Raw genomic sequence first — 18,473 nt, 5'->3', positions numbered from 1 at the left:
ACGGTTAATAGAAATAACAATTAAAATAACCTCAAGTTAAGTTTAAATTTCAAGAGCGGGATTCAAACCGGTGAGACCTCACGTCCTCAAACTTCCAAGCTAACCAAACATGAGACGACAAGCAAACGTTAATCATTTTGAAAGGCAACTATCAAGGTCACCATTTCAAGCACCTGGAAATCATATTTAGAGACGGTGCTTCTCCATTACTGATGGGCTCTTCAAAAAGAAACCTCAGAGATGACGACACAAACCAGGATAATAATCAGTACATGAATCAAAGCAAATATAGTTTATAGTGTGAAGACTTCTACAAAAAAAACAAAATCATCACTGTTGATGATTGTTTTAAAATTAAAATATATATACATATATATATTTTTAAAGATAAAAAGTGATGAATAAAATAAATTAAAAACCAAGCCAAATCGGTGGGAGGGCGGCAATCTAGCGCCCTCTATGGGCCATCCGCCACTGATCCACAGGAAAATACTTTGTACTGGACCACAGAACCCTACAAATGTTATCAACTCATCTTACCTTCATTGGTACTTTGCAACCGTCACTTCCTCCCCTGCCAAGTTTGCCGTAGTCCCCGTCCCCCCAGGACCACACCATGTCATCGTCTGTTAGACACAGTGTTTGGGCGTCCCCACTGCCACAGGCTACATCGATGACCCTGTGACCCTGGAGAGCATCCACCTTGATAACCCAAACACAATATCAAAGATGAGATGAAGTTCCAGCTATAAAACTATAGTTCCGTCTTCATGTTCCGTTACCAGTTTTGGTTTTAGCTGATCCTCACTGTCGCCATGACCCAGTCGACCGTAGCGACCCTTTCCCCAGGTGAAGAGCTCTCCGCTGGCAGTGATGCAGGCACTGTGTGCGCCACCTGCCGCGATATCCACCACTTCAACACCCCTCAGGGATTCGATGACACGTGGACGATCGCAGGGGCTAAAAAAAGAGAGAAAATGAAAATGTTAGATCGATTTTTTTAGTTTTTGAAGACAACTATAGATTAAGTAAGAACAGTCTCCACCTTCTGTTGCCATGGCCGAGTTTCCCATCCTCAGCTTCTCCCCATGAATAAACCTCGCCTTCAGAGGACAGAGCCAGGCAGTGTTTTCCTCCAGAGTTCACAGCCACTTTCCTTATAAAGACGTGCTGGATGGACTCCAGCAAAGTCGGGGTTGAGACGGACTCTGTCCCACCGATACCCAACCTGCCACCAGCTCCATACCCTGTAGCGTACAGCTAAAAGCAAACCAAGAAACATTATATTTTCTAGAATAAGTTAAGTTATGATTAAAAGGACACTAGGATTAATACAACACCTTTCCATCAGCAGTCACAGCGAAAAGTGTCTGTTCTCCCCCAATAAGCTGTACAGGCCGCAGTGTAGCGAGGGCTTCAGTTGGGGTAGGGCCTTTGACCTTTGCACCCTCGATACCCCCAAGCTGGCCTCTGTGATTGTGGCCCCAGCCGTAGATGGTCCCGCTGCCTCCTGCAGAGAGCGTCCAGTCATCGGGCCGCCGGTTCATCCACTGCACAAGCTGCTCATCGTGTTCTCGCTTGAACAGGTCGTGACTTTCATGGAGATTGTTCATCGTCTCATGGTCTGCCATGAGCTCCCGGATTTTTTTGGTCACCTTAATGAATAAAGACAGAACGTTATTCCCTGTTTCAAGCAGGAACACGGGAGCAAAGCAAGACACCTCACCTCGTCTAGGAAGAGTTTGGGCAGTGACGTCCTTTTGTCGAGGGCCACGGCCACTCTTGACGCAGTACAGTAGCGACGGAACCAAGCCCACTTGTGTGTTTCGGCACAACATGGTAAGGTATCAAGTTCAAGATCACAGGCTAAAGCAACTAAAACCTGAAAGAAGTATAAAGCATGGATGTCAAAAAAAACTTTTTTTAAATTTGTTTTAATATTGCAACACTTAAAATAATTAGATAAAATTTAGAACTAGAAATTTAATTCGTTTTTTTGATCAAGACTATTTGATCACACTCAAAGAAATATAAAAGTGGGATGAATTATGATCAAAAACAAACTAAACAGCGAGACGTTGAACTACTTGTAGTGAGCGCTCATTGTTGATGCTGATATGGAGGGAGCATACCTTGAAAAATGGACTATGAAGCAGCTGTTTTCCTCCTCTGACCACAGGGTCTTCATATTCATATTGCCTCTGCAGAGCCTCAGGGAGACCCTTAACTAGAGCTGCCAGTGCACTTCCAGTGAAACTCTGAGACAGGAAAAAATACATTTTTATTATTTATTGAAGATGGAAAAAAGAAAGTTGTATATATATATATATATATATATATTTTTTAAACAACGTCTTATTCTCACCATTGAACGGGATTCTCCCTCACTGTCTCCCAGCAGTCGATTTATATTGATGGACTGACCAAACTCGGTAGTCAGAAGCTTTCTTAGCCTCTGCAGGGCCCACATTCTGTGACCGGCAGCTTTATCAAGAAAAATCAGGTTTACTTCAGCATTAGCACAAATAATATCCAGTTATGAGCAACCAAGTGATCTTACCTAATGCGCTCAACTGGGCACAAGCGGCGAGAGAAGCAGCAAGACGTGGGACAATACTTCTGTTTGAGGCAAAGCTCAGTCTGAAGTCCAGAAGACATGTTACAAGGTCCATTGATGGGCAAGACAGTATGCAACGATCAGACAGCAAGTCCTTGGGACCTGAGAGGACACAAAAAAATGAGTTCAGGAAGCAATATCTTAAGTTTATCATTCTATATTGCATCATGAAGTAGTTTATTTACCAGCAGCTGGCATGATTGGATATACAGTGAAGCGCCAACCCCAACCATTAACTGATCCATCACTCGTGAACTTCCATTTCAGCTCATCTCCAGGGATTCTTAATTCGCTGGACCAGTCGGACCATTCTCGCCCTGGAACAGTCATTTAAAGTTAAGTTTTTTGCCTTTACATGAGCACATAGAAGCTCACTATCTTCACCTGATCTGACTGAGACTATTCTATTTGCTCCATCCATGACAGTAAGTGGGTCGTGGCGTCTCTCTGTAGAACACTGCCGGTCAAATTCTATTCTGAGACCTTCAGCACCTACGACAAAAAAAGGAAATACCAGCGGTTTGTCTCAACAAAAGAAGCGAGTCAAGAGGAAATATTTATGTGATTACCTGGGATCTTGACTGTGCCACTGGTGGATGTGTCGTCTGTGTATGGGTGGCTGCTTTCCACAACAACTGGCTGGGACGATAGACGACCACTCTGGGAGTCAGTGGCGACGTCCTCCAATTCAGTGACACACAACTCAAGTAGCATGTCAGCAACCTGTCCACAACATGAGAGATAGATCAATATATATCCCTATATACATCAGATATTAATGTATTTTTCATAAGACAAGATTTTTCATAAGACCTGAGGATATGCTGTTCCCATTCCAGACAACACCGCCGACAGCACCTCTTTCCCCTTCTCACCAGCACGACAAGACACAGCCAGTTTGAGCAAGTCCACCATCACTCTGGTGTCATCTGGTACCAGCAGGCTAGTGAACTCATCCAGATACTGAGGCTCAGGACCCACGACTTTACTTTGGTTTTCAGAGTCCTGAAAAAGAAACTTGATGGATTAAAATTCAATGTTTGGGCAGAAAGACACAAAGGTACACTTTCAGTGAAGTTCTTGCCTCTTTAGTTTTAGTCATGGTCTCAGCTATGATACTGGCTGCTCCGGGGTCATCGGTGACTGGAATAAAGGGACGTGAGGAAGCGCAGGAGGATGAAGGAGTCACAGCTGATGACGGGGTGAGAGCTTCCTCTGGTGGCGGGATCTGCACACGGCAACAAACACAACCTTCTTTATAGAGGATCAACCTGGAAAAACTAATGTAGGCATTTCGAAGCAGTGAAATATTGTTTGAAAACGACTATAGCAGTAAACCTGGTCATTACGGTAATAAATATGCAGCCTACACTCACTGTTGCACAATATATCAGCCGGAGGATGCACTTTGGTGACATTACTGAACACAATCCTCACTTTTTCCAAACTTTTTTTTGTAGTAATCCTACCTCTCCCTTCTTGTCCTGCCAGGGATTAGGGCTGACTCGTTCCTCGCACTCAGGAAGTACAGGAGGGGCTTCTTCTTCACTGACAGTGGACGATGAGGAAGAGTCTGAGAGAGGAACTGGAGAGCTAGAAGGGCACTCCGCAGGAATAATCATGCTGGCTGGCATCAGTGCACCGACAACAGCATCCCTTTTAAAGTTAAACAGAAACAAATATTAATATATTGAAAAATACATTGTTTAAAGTACAGTTTACATTCTCAAAACCCTTACTTAAAACGGAATCCGGAGGTAACAAGAACTGTATTTTTCACTTTTCGTTTGATTTCAACATTGCATATGAAGTTCAATAGCTCTCAATAATGGTGACAGCTCCCATAATGCTTTGCCACCCTGAGACATCGGTCAATAACTTTTAACATAGCAATATAGCCATAGTATTTAAATACAGTATTGTAGTGACAGATCAGTCGTCACTTAATAGAGCAGTGTGTAGAAAGGCATCATGGAAGCTCATGGCACCATAATTAAGGTGTGTGCGGTAAGTAATACCTCCCACTAATTTCTTTTGTTGTTAACGTTTACCGGCTTTTCAAATAGATAATGTGTATGTAACAGAGTTAATGAAGACAAGGAGCTTTGCATTTAATGACTACAGCTTGAAACAATATATTTAAGTATTACACGGTAGCGTGTGCAAATTAAATCCGCAAAACAACAATGTAACAACTTGTGAATATAAATCTGTGATTTATATTTAATAATATTTACTTAATAATCAGTAATTCTGACTTTAAAATGATGATCTAGTAAGACAGTGCATCAACAAAGGTGACAATGTGTTTGTGTTTGTATGCGTGTGCTGTGTAGTATCATTAAATGGGTAGAAAAACACACCTGGCATAAATGATTTGAAGGGCTGACAGAACATGAGACAGAGCTTGTTGTTTCGCCAGGTTGCCATCGAGACTGAGGAGAATCTTGGCTAGTGAGGGTCGATTTGGCTTCGCACTATTCTGCCCGTTGATCTTGTTGCTAACTGCCGAGGAATCACTGTCGGACTGAACGCCTTAAAAACACAGACACAGACACATACAAGTCACATCATGAGGTCAATTTAAAAAAGGAAGTTAAGTAACAGTTGTCGTATATGAATTAGTCACAAAGACTTGAGAAACAGCTTACCCAAATAAGATGCTCCTAGTGAATCCCTTGCTGTCTGGAATAGAACTGGCTCGTGAACAGACGGTGTCGTGACGTCCACAGTGGTCCAGGCTACACTGTGAGAGGAGCCACAGGCCACTCTGGTGATCTTCTGTCCCTCGAGGCCTTGCACCAGGGTGGGTTTTCTGTTGACTGTGGTGGTTCCGTTGCCTTGTTGCCCGTGGTCATTGTCACCCCATGCATACACCTGAAATATAAACATGTGTGTCACTGATGGAAGTCGTAGATGACATATACAAAAAGTCACCAGATACCATGTGATATTAGTTTGTTAAAGAAACCCTTCAGGTCACGCGTATTAACCGATAAAATGAGTTATAAAAAAGCAATAATTATGGTGTTGATCAGAGTTAATTATTCAATCTTAGGTCAAGTAATGATCTTATCAAGAAGTAAATAAGTACTTTATAATGGATAACAAAAGGCTTATATGCTAATAATACACCTAATGGTTAATACATCTTCCCTAAACCAAAGGGTTGAGAAAAAGTTTTGAAAATATATAGTCAGTCAGAAAATACAATAATGTCAAATAAGATTATTGAAAACAGTACCATCAAATATGGCGAACACGAGTACGAACCTGCCCAGTTTCTGTGACAGCTAAACAGTGCAGCGCTCCAACTGCCACATGGACAATCTTCTTTCCTCGGAGTCCTTCAACCATCTGAGGCTTCCGCACATGAACATCAGTGCCGTGACCGAGGCGGAAATAGTCACCTTTCCCCCTGGTAACAAGTACAAAGCATTACGAAAAATAACTAAAATTGTGATTCACCAGCAAACAGGGGTGTTTTTTTACCAGGTCCACACCACTCCAGATTTAGTGAGCGCTAATGAGAACTGTGCACCGCATTCGATTTGACAGACGGCCTGTCCATTCAGCCTCTCTATGTTCTGTGGGATATTGCACCCTTCACTACCTCCACGACCCAGCTTCCCAAAATCACCGTCTCCCCAAGAGAACACCAACCCTGTGACAAACAATGAAATACAGTTGTTAAAAAATGACAAAAAAGTGGAAACTGAAATGCGATTGTACCTTCATCAGTTAGCGCCAACGTTTGCGCATCCCTGCTTCCACACGCCACCTGGATGACACGATGTCCGAGAAGAACTTTCACCTGTGTGTAAAAAGAGAAAATATAATAAATCAGAAATGGCACCCTAAGGGGTAACTTTTTTAGATGAGTGTTACATACGAGCTTGGGCCTCAGCTGGGTTGTGTTGTCACCATGTCCTAGGCGGCCATATTCGCCTAAACCCCAACTGTAGAGCTCTCCACTGGACGTAATGGCTGCACTGTGAGAACTGCCACAAGCGATGTCGCGGATGCGCTTCGTCTTGAGAGCTTCAATCAACCGGGGCTTGTCACAGTTCCTTAGTTTTAACAGATTAGGCGTTTTAAAAGCTGATTTACACCAAGATGAGTTAATAAGACACATTTTCTATAGACAAAAACCTACATTCGGCTGAAGTGCCCAAGTTTTCCATCATCTCCTTCTCCCCAGGAGAAAACTTTCCCATCAACTGTCAGTGCCATGGCATGTCGCCCTCCAGAATGCACAGCCACTTTTTTTACAACGTAATTACTGAGGGCTGTGATCTGGCGTGGAATGGGAATGGTCCCGCTGGACAAACCCAGGCCCAGTCTGCCATTGGTGGCTTCTCCACATGCATAGATCTTCCCTTCAACGGTCACTGAAACAGTGACATGACATTGGTGTTGCTGACAAACCACATGTTCTGTAACATGAAATTACAACTGGGGATTTCACTCACCTGCAAAAAGGCTTTTGGAGCCTCCAGCCACTTGTATGACATTAAGTGCTGAGAGTGTCTCGGAGAAAGACGGCACCTTGATCTACAAAAAGGAAGCAGGAATCAAACACCATTACTTTTTTATTTCATCTTTCAGACATATAATAATTGGTTGCGTTTTTATAACCGTACCTTAGAACCCTTGAGTCCACCCAGTTGGTCCTTGTCATTCAGGCCCCACACAAACACCTTTGTCCTGATGGTTGCAGCAGACTCTAATCCGGAGGATTTTTTTCTTGATAGACTGGAGAAAAAACATTTGCAACAATTGAGTAAGTCTTTGTTCAGCGCTGATATGATTTCACAGGGGAACATGTACCTCCCCGTGGTAGTTTTGTCATCGTCTTCTTCCTCGTTGTCAGAGGCCAAAAAGGGGACGGTGGCCAAGTCTTCATCATCTGTTCTGATGAGTCCAACAATGCTGAGGCCATGAATCTTGCAATCAATGCCGGAACTGCGGCACTGCTTGATCGCAATCTCAACATACCTGTGATACTGCAGATGAACAGCATTTAAACAACGAGCTTAAGGGACATAAAGATTAATACAAAGATTACTCCAAACCTCAGTGCAGTCACTGAGCAGAAGGACAGTTGTATCTGTTGGGTTGACGTTTATCGTTTTCAGCTCAATTAGGTTATTCAACGAGCTTCCTCCTGCAAATAAAAAAAAACAAACTTTTTCTTATGACTTTCGCAAGTCATATTCAATTATATGTATTAATACTAAAATAACAAAAATATACCATCAATGTATCTTTACCCTCATGACAAAAGCTATCAATGTTGTGGTTTGGCCAGGATGGCTTAATGTTGGAAATTAAAATAAAATGTTCACTTTTATTACTAGATAAAAGGTAAGCATACATTAGCAGGCGTAAAGTACACATTCCAAATGAAAATAATTGAATCAGAGTCAATTTATTATGTACAACCACATAAATACAGTTTCTGGGTTTCAGTGACAATAATAATCAATAATCCCCAGTTATATAACCTTGGTTCTATGAATGCACCGTCTATAGCTCACGATGAGGCAGAGCTTCGAGGTAACCAAAAGTGACAGCCTGTCGAGGGCAGAGCAGGCATGAAGTAGAGTAGTAAATACAATTACCTGATACTACTACTAAAGACGGCATGTAGCTGCTGTCTGCTGGGTCGACGACCATCTTCAGCCGATGCACTAAAACATCAGGAAAGAGCTCCAAGCGAATCCAATGCTAAAAAGAACCAACAAGAAAAAGAACATTTAAAACAATCCATAGTGGCAGCAGAGAGAATATATGTTTACTGTAATCTCTAACCTTTCCTTGTGAACCAGAAGACTGCCAGCACTGATCACTGCCGTCAATCAGACGAGATGCCTGGTTAACGGAGGACGACACATTCAAACTCTTGACAGCTCTGGACCAATCGTCAAACAGCATTCCACGCTGGTTGTTGTGGTGCTTCTTAAGCTGTTTTCCTGATCGGCCACAGAAAGTTGGTGATTGGCCTGTTTAAGAAGAATTGGGGAACAGGTTGAACAAGTTGAGATAAAGCAGTTAAAACATTTGTGAACTGAAGCATAAAGGCCAGCATGAGAGTTAATTACCAGGCTCATTGATTCTGCCAAATGGATGTCGAGTGTTGTGTTTGCGTGTCTTAAAGCAGTTTTCGCAAAAGTCAAAGTCATCACAGTTCCTGCATTTAAACCTTGCACCGTTAATAGGGAACATCTGACAGCCATCACACCTGCAAAATAAAGGGAGCAAATGTTTACATTCATTTACAACTTTTGTACAAAAAACTATTTTTGGGAGAATATCAGTGCCCTCAGCATATTGAAAGGTTGAATTTAACATTCCATTGTTCTGTTTTTGATTCGTTTGATAATTTAATTCAGTTTTTTCCTAATTTTTCAATCTCCAGAGGGATAAAGAAAATGTATCTATCTTTTTTATCTATCTTCTTTACGTCGTCACATGATTGTGCGTCTCATGATAGGTTGATAATTTGATCAATTAGCTCTTTTGGGATCGTCTAATGGATCTATTATACAAACAGGTTTTATGGCATTTAAAAGGCTACGAATTAAGAAATATTTGAACGTATTCCATTTTCTTTATTAAATATAAAAATAAATAAAAAGTTAATTAATAAGACAAAATCAACCAATCAAAATTGAAATCATTGAGTTAAATAATTCAATACAAATAATAAAATACTTGAAAGAAAGCACATCAATAATAAAATTCAACATTTCAACATTTGAAATGTTAGATTCATCTTATGAATATCCTGATGACGCTGATATACTTCCATACATCCTTACCTCACTCCAGGGTGAACACTGGGAACAAGCTCCATCTCAGACAACAAGCCTGTCCAGTGAGATTGTTGAGGGAAGTCGACTATCACATCTTTTCCATTTGCACTGAAGGCTGAGAGACACAATCATAAATCCATGTCATTTCACTTATGCATGCTCCAAGGTCAGTTATTTTAATCAAAAACTTACCTTTAACTACGCCCACACTGCGGTGGGTGACGGAGCCCCATTTGTACTTTGGTGTTGTGACTGTTGGTTTGACTCTTACTTTGTCACCAATCTTTATATGTGAAGGAGAGCCTTGAGGCTTTCCTACTCCAAAAAAAACAAATAATACAAGAGAATAAGACAATTTCATCCTTCATTACCAAAAAGGGCCAAATAGATCTTACCGAGTAGCTCAATGTGTATGTAACGGACCCAGTATGATCCACCTTTTTGCTGCCAGTCGCATTGCACATTCAAATCATGGAGCCCATCTCTGTCCAACTTTATCACTTTACCAACATCTCCGTCATACACTTCCTCATACGTTCTGCAGCACTTCACCATCATTCCCAGCTGAAACACAACCAGAAAATAAGTGATAAAATGCAGAGTGATCCTCGCTTATTCTTAGACACAACTTACCTGAATGTTCTCTCTGACGTAAACAGCATAATCATCATTTGTCTGGAAGTCAGTTCTCTTCTTAAATGTCTGACTCTCCGTCACTACTGCACCAGGTGGCTGTTAAAGACAAAGAGAGCTGATTAGAATCCATCATAATGCTTATGAGTTTTAGCAACAAGATTCAGTAACTTGTATGTTAAACTGCTTTCATGTGATAAGAAAGAAATGAGCATACCAAGAGGAAAGTGGGCTCTGCCTCCTCCAACTCTTCCATCACCTCCTCATCAGAATATTCGTCTGATACAGTATCTCCATCTGACAACTCTGTGACCTGGACGTCTGGATGATCAAGCAGCCAGCCAACCAAAGCCTCAACACCTAAATGTAGACATTCATATATTTATACATGTATATATATTTAAAACGTACGGATTGTTCTAAAGAAAGACGAAAAAAAAGGATGAAAAGTAAGTCACACAGTGTACATTACCAGGTACTCCGGAGGCTGTGCCCGTTGTTCCAGAGAGTGACTTCAAGGCAAACTCGATATGTTTACGAAGGAACCCCATTTCCATGAGCTGCACGACGATGGGTAGAGGAGGCACGGGGGAGATCTTCTGCTTCTTCTGTTTCGGTGGTTTGACATGCTGCACAGTAACAGGTGTCGTGGCCTCGCTCGAGCTGCTTTCCTCGAAGAGTGGGGAGGATGGGTGTGCAGATTCTACAGCCAAGTACTGACAGACTGCTAGTGCTGCTGCCTGTATAGTCACAAAAAAAAACAAGTTCTCAGCAAACATCAACTCATAATGAACTTACTTATAATGCTTGCATCATGCCTGCTAAGTGCATGGCAGCATATGTAACAAGGAATGCTCAGCTTTACAGTCATAGTGTTAGAACAAGAGATTATATTAACAATAATTAGATATTATTTATATTGAGAATCTTATGAAAATCTAAATTTTTAGACCTTCTTCCTTTAAAAAGAAAAAAAAAAAAACTTTTGTTGTGTAGTGCAGATGTTCCCACACTTCCCTTGGCATGAGAACAATATTTAAAACAAACAAATCTTAAATTAAACATTTAAGTTTGTTAATTAATTTCATGGAAAAATATAAACTCAACTCTCTTAACTCTTTACAATTCTCATTTCTGATTCGCTGGATGTTCCAGAGATAGTGGAGGAGATGGAAGCAAAAATATTATTCGATGAGTATCATTTTTTCCATTGAATGCCTGGCGATCAACTGGCACATTCTTTGAGATGGATTGATAAAAATGGCACGCCTGATGTAGAATATTATCCTTGCTTTGCATAAGCCTTACCTCCATCTCTTGCCTATCGAAAATGGCTTTAATGGGAGAAGGCTGGGTGGCAGCTGAAAGTAGCTGTTGCAGAAGTATCAACGGTAGAAGTGGACCTTCAGGGGAGAGGTCACCAACATCGGGAGAAGAAACCACTGCTTCCTCTGCAGGAACACATTAGCACATTTAGTGAATGAGGTTAATGTGTTTCTTTACATATATAAAACAATTTCACATTATCTTGTTATTTATCATTGCTAAGCCACAGCACTGATCACTATGTCTCTGGAAGTTGAGGGTGCAAGTCCAAGCTAAGTCAAGACTGTAGGTAACTTAGCATACATATTATCTGATTTAATTGGGGACGTACCGCTTGGATTAGGGCAAAGATCCACAACCGCCGACTGAGAAAGGATCTGTCGGAGTTTGTCTTGGTGAGAAAGCAACGCTCGTGCTGCCTTTAAGATGTAAAGTCTGAGCTGTTGACATCTCAGCAGATGGATGTCCACCTGATCAGCTGGAGAACAAAAATCTTGGTATTGAAAAGGCATTTTAAATATTAAAGAGTCAATATAACATCCTAATATTTAGCAAATGTTTTATTTCACAATAACATTCCAACATACCGGTCAACCCTCTACTGATTGATTTCTTCATCCGTTGTTTCTCAAATTTGCTCCCAGCAAGGCTGACCAACTGTGCCCAGATTACCAGTATAGGCTCAGAGAATGGAAGGTTCTGAACACTGAATGTTATTGTAGAAAGCTAAAGAAAGCAAAACGAGAAATATAGTTATTCAAACTCCATTTGATACCACCTGACAAGCATACAAATGAAAGAATAAAGCCTTACAGGTCTGAGGTGGCTGAGCAGGCAAACCCTGCAGGTTCTCATCTCATGAAACTGGACTGTAATGCGGCCTTTAGGTGTGATGCGTGTCACTGTTCCCTCTCCATACTCCTCATGTACCACCTGGCCGCCAAGTCGAAGGCGACCATCAATCCCACCAATCACAGCAAGCACGGCCATCAGACTGCCCACACTAGGACTGTCAGAATCAGGAAAATACTCCTCCAAGAAACACTGAAATTAAAAGCATAACCATCAATACATGACTAGTTAAACAGTTTTGATCTAAATATAGAACAATATGTACTTACTGCTTCCGACTGGCAACTTGCCATTACATCACCCACTGAGCTGAGCTGGGTGTTAATGTACTCATTTATCAAGCCGTTCCACTGCCCAAGAGAGTGCAAGGTACGCAAAACACCAACAATCTCCTCAGCCAGTGTGCTACTGTGAGTGGCAGTCAGGGAGGCCTGGGGGCGGGACTTTCTCCTCCGTAAAGAAGGGTCTTTTAAGGGAAAATTAAAAACAAATCAGTTTGCATCAGATAGGAATATCCATTTATCCATTCATCAAATAATCGTTTACACCCGACCTCTAAGAAGTGGGAGGTCAGAAGAGCAAGTGCTTAGTAGGCTTCCCAAAAAGTTGAACAGCTTCTCCACTAGAAACTTCATGTCCTGTGAACGCTCCATCTTGTCCCATGAAGGCAGCACCGCCTGCAGCAGACGGAGTGCCAGAATCTAAAAGACAGAAACAGTTTCTATTAATGGAGATTTGATCCATTGTAAACAAACTTTTTATATCCATTATTTAACAAAGAAAAAGATACCAAAACAAATTGATTTTTTTTACTGTACAGACAAAACCTTGACGTTAAGCTACCTGTCTCTGCAGAGTGATGGCATTAAAGGATTGATGTCCTTCAACAATTCGAATCAGCAGACCGATCCATGCGGATGAACTGAGGTTACTGCACATGTGAGGCATGAGAGCAATGCTGCGTATAAAACCAAGTGTGCACCAGCTTCTGTGCTGCTCCAGGGACACCAGCCTGTGACAGCCTGGTAGGGTTAATAGAGTCTAAAATTAGACAAAGATTTTCAAATCTGAAAAAGTGAAAAAGGGACGCTACTTACCCGCTTTGTCAGAAGCACCACTTTCTACCAGCATCCTCAGAAGACCACACAGTGTGCGTGTAGCATCCGTCTGAAGGACCTCTGCATGAATCCCGGACGACAGAGATAACGTCTTCAGCAGATTGACTGTGCTGGTCATCATCATGGCTGTTGGGTGGCTGCTTTTCTCGACCAATTCAGCTTCTGTTGCAAAGACAAGATATTGAAACACAAGGTCGCAGTCACAGAAATAAGAAGAATTCTGAAAACTGACCGGTGTCATCCTCTGTGTCCGAATCCTCAGTAGGAGGCTGTGAAGCAGGTGGTGGCTCCGCCAGTTTAAGATCATACTTGCCTTCTTTACCCATCCTGTATGAGTTTGTACTGCTTGTATCCCATTGAACCCTTATCCAACCATCCTCTCCCAGTTCTCCAATGACCCGACCAAGACCAGGTGCAGGACCGTCCTGCAAATTTCAGTATATTACAAGAAGAACTAGGAAAATGGCACGTGCATTAATAGAAAAAAATATATTTTAGTACCTGGTCTCCCCATTTCCAGTCGACACCTCGCATCACTCTGGTTCCAATTTTCATCATGGCTGCCAGCTCTGGGCCAGAGGCAGGTAACGGATCAGGTGTGGCTTCTTTTCTAGACTCTTCCAAAACAGTGGCTGAGCCACCATGAGCAGATATACTTAAGTCCTCATCACTATTGTCCATACTTGGCCCTGGAAATTAATTAAACAGAAAACAAGCTTTGTAGGTTCTGTACGGCCAAAAAAAACATGTTAGCAGCTTTATACTCACCGACAAGCCTGAGTATGCTCTGTGTGAGAGCCAAGATTCCAGAGTTCAGCAAGAGACTCAGGCTGTTTGCCCCATGTTTCAGGGACAACATATGTACCATGGACAAAAGGAAGCGTGCCTGTGGTATTGTTCCAAGACTCGGTCCTGCCGGGTTCTCATTGGTGATAGTTTGCAAAGGTACTGGTTGGACACCTAGTGAAGCATAGGATTTAATTATTATTTATTCTTTTTATATATTTGTTGTACTAATGACCATTATAGACAGGAATAACCACCTGTCACATAAAAAAACTGATCCTTACCAATGATGTTAAAGTAATTTAGAACATAATAGAGGGGACATTAATGGCATAGATTTTTTTGATTAATCTAAATCTTTCTACATCTTTCTTTATACATTTTTTGTTACGTCATCGCAAATTTTAAATTAATTTTAAATTCTTGTTTTATCTTCCTAGTAGCAGTAAAGTCTCTCAGTACTTCAAATGAAAACACTGACTCTGATCTAGTGCTGTAAAGGTTTGGTGGTCACATGACACTTACAGGCACAGACAGATTGAAGAGCATCTTTTAAAAAAAATGGCGATAGAGATCTACTACATAGGCCATTATTTTTCTAACAAAAATATTTTAAAAATAATATTACTTATTGTTGCTATAAAAAGACTACTCACCAAGCTCTTTAAAATGGGCACCAGCTTCGAGTAGAATGTTGCGTATGTTCTGTATGGCCCAGGAGTACAACTTGCCAAATGTTACTTCCAAAAGCATGCGGTTGAATGGTGGAATAAGATCAACATCTTTCAAACAGTCAGCGAGAGGTTCTCTAAATGGGGAAAAAAGAAAATGAAATAGTCAGAAATGACATTCACACCGCAAGTAAAAAATAAATTGCCTTACCCAATCATCGTTCCCTCTGGTATGACTCTCTGCCAGCCACAAAGCATGGAGTACTGCACAGAGGGGAGTAGGAAGCTTTTGGAGGCCAACTTAAGCATAGTGTCAATTCCCTCCAGTCTCACTTCAGCCCTCTCCAGCTATGGTGAGAAACAAAAGAAATATTCTTGAGAATGTGGGATTGTCATGTTAACTTCTAACACCAAAAAATAATAGCTCACCTGTTTAAGGAGGCACTTTCTCATCTTCTCTACATCTAGTGGTTCTTCTTTCAGAGCAAAATCCACAATGGTGGCCATGAGGCTGGACTGGGAGAACACACCGAGAGCACCATGTTTGAGCCAGCGGTATTTCTGGACGCTGGACACTGTGTGAAGTAGTGGCTGCCACCTGTCCGGCTGTGAGCAAGTGCAAAAATTGTAACTCTACTACATAATGTAATGGGAAAAAAACATATATAAATATATATATATATATATATATATATATATGTGTATATACATATACAAACGCACATCTCACACCCAGATCGTTAAGGGATTACATAATCTAAATAGGTTTATAATTAGATCACTTTTCAATGGACACATCTTTACCCTGGCAGTTTTGCTTGTGGTAGATTTTCTGTCAGTAGGTGTCGGACTAATGTTTACATCCAGGTCCTCTTCGATAGTGCCTTCAATCTCCAACTTTGGCTCTTCAATGTCAGCAGAGTCTGATTTTTTGGGAACTGAGATGGAAATTTAAACAGTTGAGTATTGGATATAAGAGCAGATAAAACAATATAAGCACAGACCTCTTTTTTTCCTGAGGTCCCTGATGAGTTTCTGGGTGATTCTCCTCCACCGTGGCTGCGAGCTCAGCAGCTTTAATTTGGACACTATGGAAAGGTCATTGCTTACAGCTGGACGTAGCTCATTAAACAGAAAGCGCAGACGCTCAATGACCGGAGCGCAAACCTCTTTGTAAGAACGACCTTGTTCTTGATGAGTCTAAAATAAAAATGACACATTTAGGTATCCTGGTCCAACAATTGTACAACTTTTTTTTTCCGAATTTAAGGTTTCAAACTGTTCACACCTTTATTAAAGAACACTTTGCTCGGTAGACCATACGGCACACGTCAATCACAGATTTTGGAAGAGACTTCTGTTTTCCTTGGTCCACACCTAACGCACACTGACTAACTAGAGCGAGAGCAACATGACCTGTGGCAGATTGTGACAAATGTGAATTAGATACATTGAGCTCAAAAATAGCCATCACATGAAAAAATAAAATGGATGAGATGATCAACTCCCACAAAACTAACAAATCAGTTGCTTGGTTACCGAGATCTTGATGTTTTAGCAAGCAGCAGAGCAGCAGGCGGCCCACTTCCTCCACAGGGTGTTCAGGGGGAAAAGAGATGGGCGTTATTAGATGGTACTGCTTGCAGCAACGCTCAATTTGGCAGAGGAAATCCTACAGTGTGGAAAATATAAAAGCAGAGGTTAGATTTAGGCTTGATGGCAATTGTGATAAAAACAACAGTTCAGTGGCTGCACCTTAACATTGTGGTCCTGAGTGTTGTTGTCAGCAATTGCCTGCAGGAAAGGCTGTGCATGGTCACTGAGAGTCAGTCTGCGAGAGTAGAGTTTGGCTTTGTCAGGGGTAGTTAATGAGCTACAGTGGTCTTCATCCTTCTCTTCATTGTAGTTGTAGTGAATCTGACTGGTCTGCAGACCACCAGAGAATATAGACGACTGAAGCCATTCTGTGCAGAGACATTTTTGATTAGTTCAATTTAGTAAATAATTCAAGTAGAGAGATTAGAAATGAATATCACAATGAACTTACTGGAACATTCGATCTCCATGGGAGACAGTGGGCTGCTCTTGGCCAGGTATGAAGCATGAAGACCCAGCAGTAGCCCCAGATTCCTCTCTGTGTCAATGAGCGGGGATGACAAACTGCTGAGGTCCGGAGTTGTGATTGTTTCTTGGTTGGGCTGCACATAGAAATGCCAAACACCAATGATGTAGTAGGTTATTCAGTGTAAAGAAATCAGATGACTTCAGTTGATACCTCCATATACTGGCCAACACAGAACGCCTGCATGGACTCTTTTGTGTCTTCAAACTGTAGAGAAGCTTCCAAAGCCACAACAGGGTCTTCTCCAGCACACTGAGCTGTAAAAATCAAAGTTTTTATTTCAAACAATAAATACTTAAAAGTCTTGTAATTGCGATGCTAAAGAATTTTACCAAGAATACTATTCCCAGTCATTGACTGCGACTGAGCCTGGAAGTCCTTTATGTCGTAAACCTTCCCTTCAATCACCGTCCAGAAGCCTCCGTCTTTATTGTGATTCTCCAGGTCAGCCTTGCGGATGAGAGATACCTCCTCATTGTTTTTGGAACTTTGCCCAGCAAAGAACGAACCTGTCAAACAAGAAAACGATGTTCTTAATTTTTTTCTTTCAAGGATGCAAACAATGGCATTTAGTTGAAAGCCGGCTTTTTACCCATGATGCCTGGCCAGGCAAGATCCTCATTGTCATCCCTTTCATGACCAGGAGCCAAATGGTTATATCTGTCAAGGTGCTCCAGTAGACCAGCAAGCAGAGGTATTGAGCCAGTCTCTTGCATCAGACCTGCATCAATGGTGAGGAGAAGGACGATGGACACCACCAGCTCAGGCAGCAGGACCCCTGGGAGTCATAGAAGTGTGTCAACACTAACTAACGCTGCATTGTTGAATTGAGGATCTATGGGATGCAAGGTTACCTGTCAAATCTCCCTCTATCACACAAGAGACTTCAGCAAAGTGACGACAGCCTGTCAAGGCAATACTGGTTGCTACTGGGAGGATGTCTCCAATGTGAGTACACAGCAGGGCAATGTACTTTTTTAACAGGGATCCAACACCTAAAAGCTCTGGATCTGTGAAACAATTAAAGAATTAAAGTTGGTTTTGCATCAACGCAATTATTCTGGGCAAAGAAAACCATCAATACTCACTGTAGCCATCAGTTCCATTAACACCGAGGTAGAGTTTTCCAACAAGAAGCCTTTGAAAGCGAAGCAGAAGATCCAGGGAGGCCGAGCGCTCTTTGCTAACATGCTCTTGCTCCAGACAGTTTGAGATGCGGCGAGCAACATCTTTCAGTCTGGCAATTGTTTGGGATGCAATGTTTCTGAAAGAAAGTCCAATTAGCCTGAGTAATTTAAGAATAGATGCCAAAATGCGTTTGACATATACCTCAAGAGTTGTTGTACAAGTTGCACCAGAGGCAGGATCTGCTTCCCTGCAGACTCATAGATGCCAGTGTTGATGAGGTCTTTGTCCAGCATGGTTCGACAACGGTGCATGGTGGATGCATTTGCTTCTTGCTCATCTATCTCCTTCTCTTTCTGGGCTTCTTTTTTGGCCTCGATATCCTGTAGTGTTTTAATATGCATT

General features: G+C 41.7%; 1 protein-coding gene across 1 annotated transcript in view; it reads right to left on the bottom strand.

The window, feature by feature from the left end:
- herc2 (HECT and RLD domain containing E3 ubiquitin protein ligase 2) overlaps positions 1-18,473 on the bottom strand; it is a 36,329-nt gene that overhangs the window by 8,752 nt on the left and 9,104 nt on the right. Inside the window, exons 20-79 of the mRNA XM_087784428.1 lie at positions 18,273-18,451; positions 18,032-18,207; positions 17,798-17,953; positions 17,536-17,721; positions 17,276-17,452; positions 17,097-17,200; positions 16,869-17,019; positions 16,577-16,785; positions 16,361-16,493; positions 16,110-16,237; positions 15,826-16,021; positions 15,626-15,759; positions 15,251-15,427; positions 15,033-15,169; positions 14,807-14,958; positions 14,133-14,324; positions 13,866-14,053; positions 13,597-13,789; positions 13,344-13,526; positions 13,090-13,268; positions 12,800-12,947; positions 12,516-12,712; positions 12,208-12,438; positions 11,982-12,120; positions 11,726-11,872; positions 11,377-11,519; positions 10,541-10,808; positions 10,286-10,428; positions 10,069-10,167; positions 9,831-9,999; positions 9,628-9,750; positions 9,442-9,550; positions 8,722-8,861; positions 8,432-8,622; positions 8,242-8,347; positions 7,693-7,784; positions 7,448-7,623; positions 7,261-7,372; positions 7,090-7,171; positions 6,774-7,008; positions 6,510-6,687; positions 6,350-6,431; positions 6,110-6,281; positions 5,891-6,035; positions 5,269-5,494; positions 4,981-5,152; positions 4,087-4,273; positions 3,702-3,845; positions 3,431-3,622; positions 3,187-3,340; positions 3,002-3,109; positions 2,803-2,934; positions 2,561-2,719; positions 2,366-2,484; positions 2,133-2,258; positions 1,727-1,882; positions 1,341-1,655; positions 1,046-1,260; positions 783-960; positions 541-702 (exon numbers count right to left, since the gene is read on the bottom strand). Of these exons, the coding sequence (XP_087640554.1) occupies positions 541-702; positions 783-960; positions 1,046-1,260; positions 1,341-1,655; positions 1,727-1,882; positions 2,133-2,258; positions 2,366-2,484; positions 2,561-2,719; positions 2,803-2,934; positions 3,002-3,109; positions 3,187-3,340; positions 3,431-3,622; positions 3,702-3,845; positions 4,087-4,273; positions 4,981-5,152; positions 5,269-5,494; positions 5,891-6,035; positions 6,110-6,281; positions 6,350-6,431; positions 6,510-6,687; positions 6,774-7,008; positions 7,090-7,171; positions 7,261-7,372; positions 7,448-7,623; positions 7,693-7,784; positions 8,242-8,347; positions 8,432-8,622; positions 8,722-8,861; positions 9,442-9,550; positions 9,628-9,750; positions 9,831-9,999; positions 10,069-10,167; positions 10,286-10,428; positions 10,541-10,808; positions 11,377-11,519; positions 11,726-11,872; positions 11,982-12,120; positions 12,208-12,438; positions 12,516-12,712; positions 12,800-12,947; positions 13,090-13,268; positions 13,344-13,526; positions 13,597-13,789; positions 13,866-14,053; positions 14,133-14,324; positions 14,807-14,958; positions 15,033-15,169; positions 15,251-15,427; positions 15,626-15,759; positions 15,826-16,021; positions 16,110-16,237; positions 16,361-16,493; positions 16,577-16,785; positions 16,869-17,019; positions 17,097-17,200; positions 17,276-17,452; positions 17,536-17,721; positions 17,798-17,953; positions 18,032-18,207; positions 18,273-18,451 (9,702 nt within the window). The remainder of the gene's footprint in view (positions 1-540; positions 703-782; positions 961-1,045; positions 1,261-1,340; positions 1,656-1,726; positions 1,883-2,132; positions 2,259-2,365; positions 2,485-2,560; positions 2,720-2,802; positions 2,935-3,001; positions 3,110-3,186; positions 3,341-3,430; positions 3,623-3,701; positions 3,846-4,086; positions 4,274-4,980; positions 5,153-5,268; positions 5,495-5,890; positions 6,036-6,109; positions 6,282-6,349; positions 6,432-6,509; positions 6,688-6,773; positions 7,009-7,089; positions 7,172-7,260; positions 7,373-7,447; positions 7,624-7,692; positions 7,785-8,241; positions 8,348-8,431; positions 8,623-8,721; positions 8,862-9,441; positions 9,551-9,627; positions 9,751-9,830; positions 10,000-10,068; positions 10,168-10,285; positions 10,429-10,540; positions 10,809-11,376; positions 11,520-11,725; positions 11,873-11,981; positions 12,121-12,207; positions 12,439-12,515; positions 12,713-12,799; positions 12,948-13,089; positions 13,269-13,343; positions 13,527-13,596; positions 13,790-13,865; positions 14,054-14,132; positions 14,325-14,806; positions 14,959-15,032; positions 15,170-15,250; positions 15,428-15,625; positions 15,760-15,825; positions 16,022-16,109; positions 16,238-16,360; positions 16,494-16,576; positions 16,786-16,868; positions 17,020-17,096; positions 17,201-17,275; positions 17,453-17,535; positions 17,722-17,797; positions 17,954-18,031; positions 18,208-18,272; positions 18,452-18,473) is intronic.

The sequence above is a fragment of the Callionymus lyra genome, chromosome 2, assembly GCF_982586985.1.
Source record: "Callionymus lyra chromosome 2, fCalLyr1.hap1.1, whole genome shotgun sequence".
Lineage (NCBI taxonomy): Eukaryota > Metazoa > Chordata > Actinopteri > Syngnathiformes > Callionymidae > Callionymus > Callionymus lyra.
Note: the sequence above shows the minus strand (reverse complement) of the source record. Positions and strands in the feature narration are given on the sequence as shown.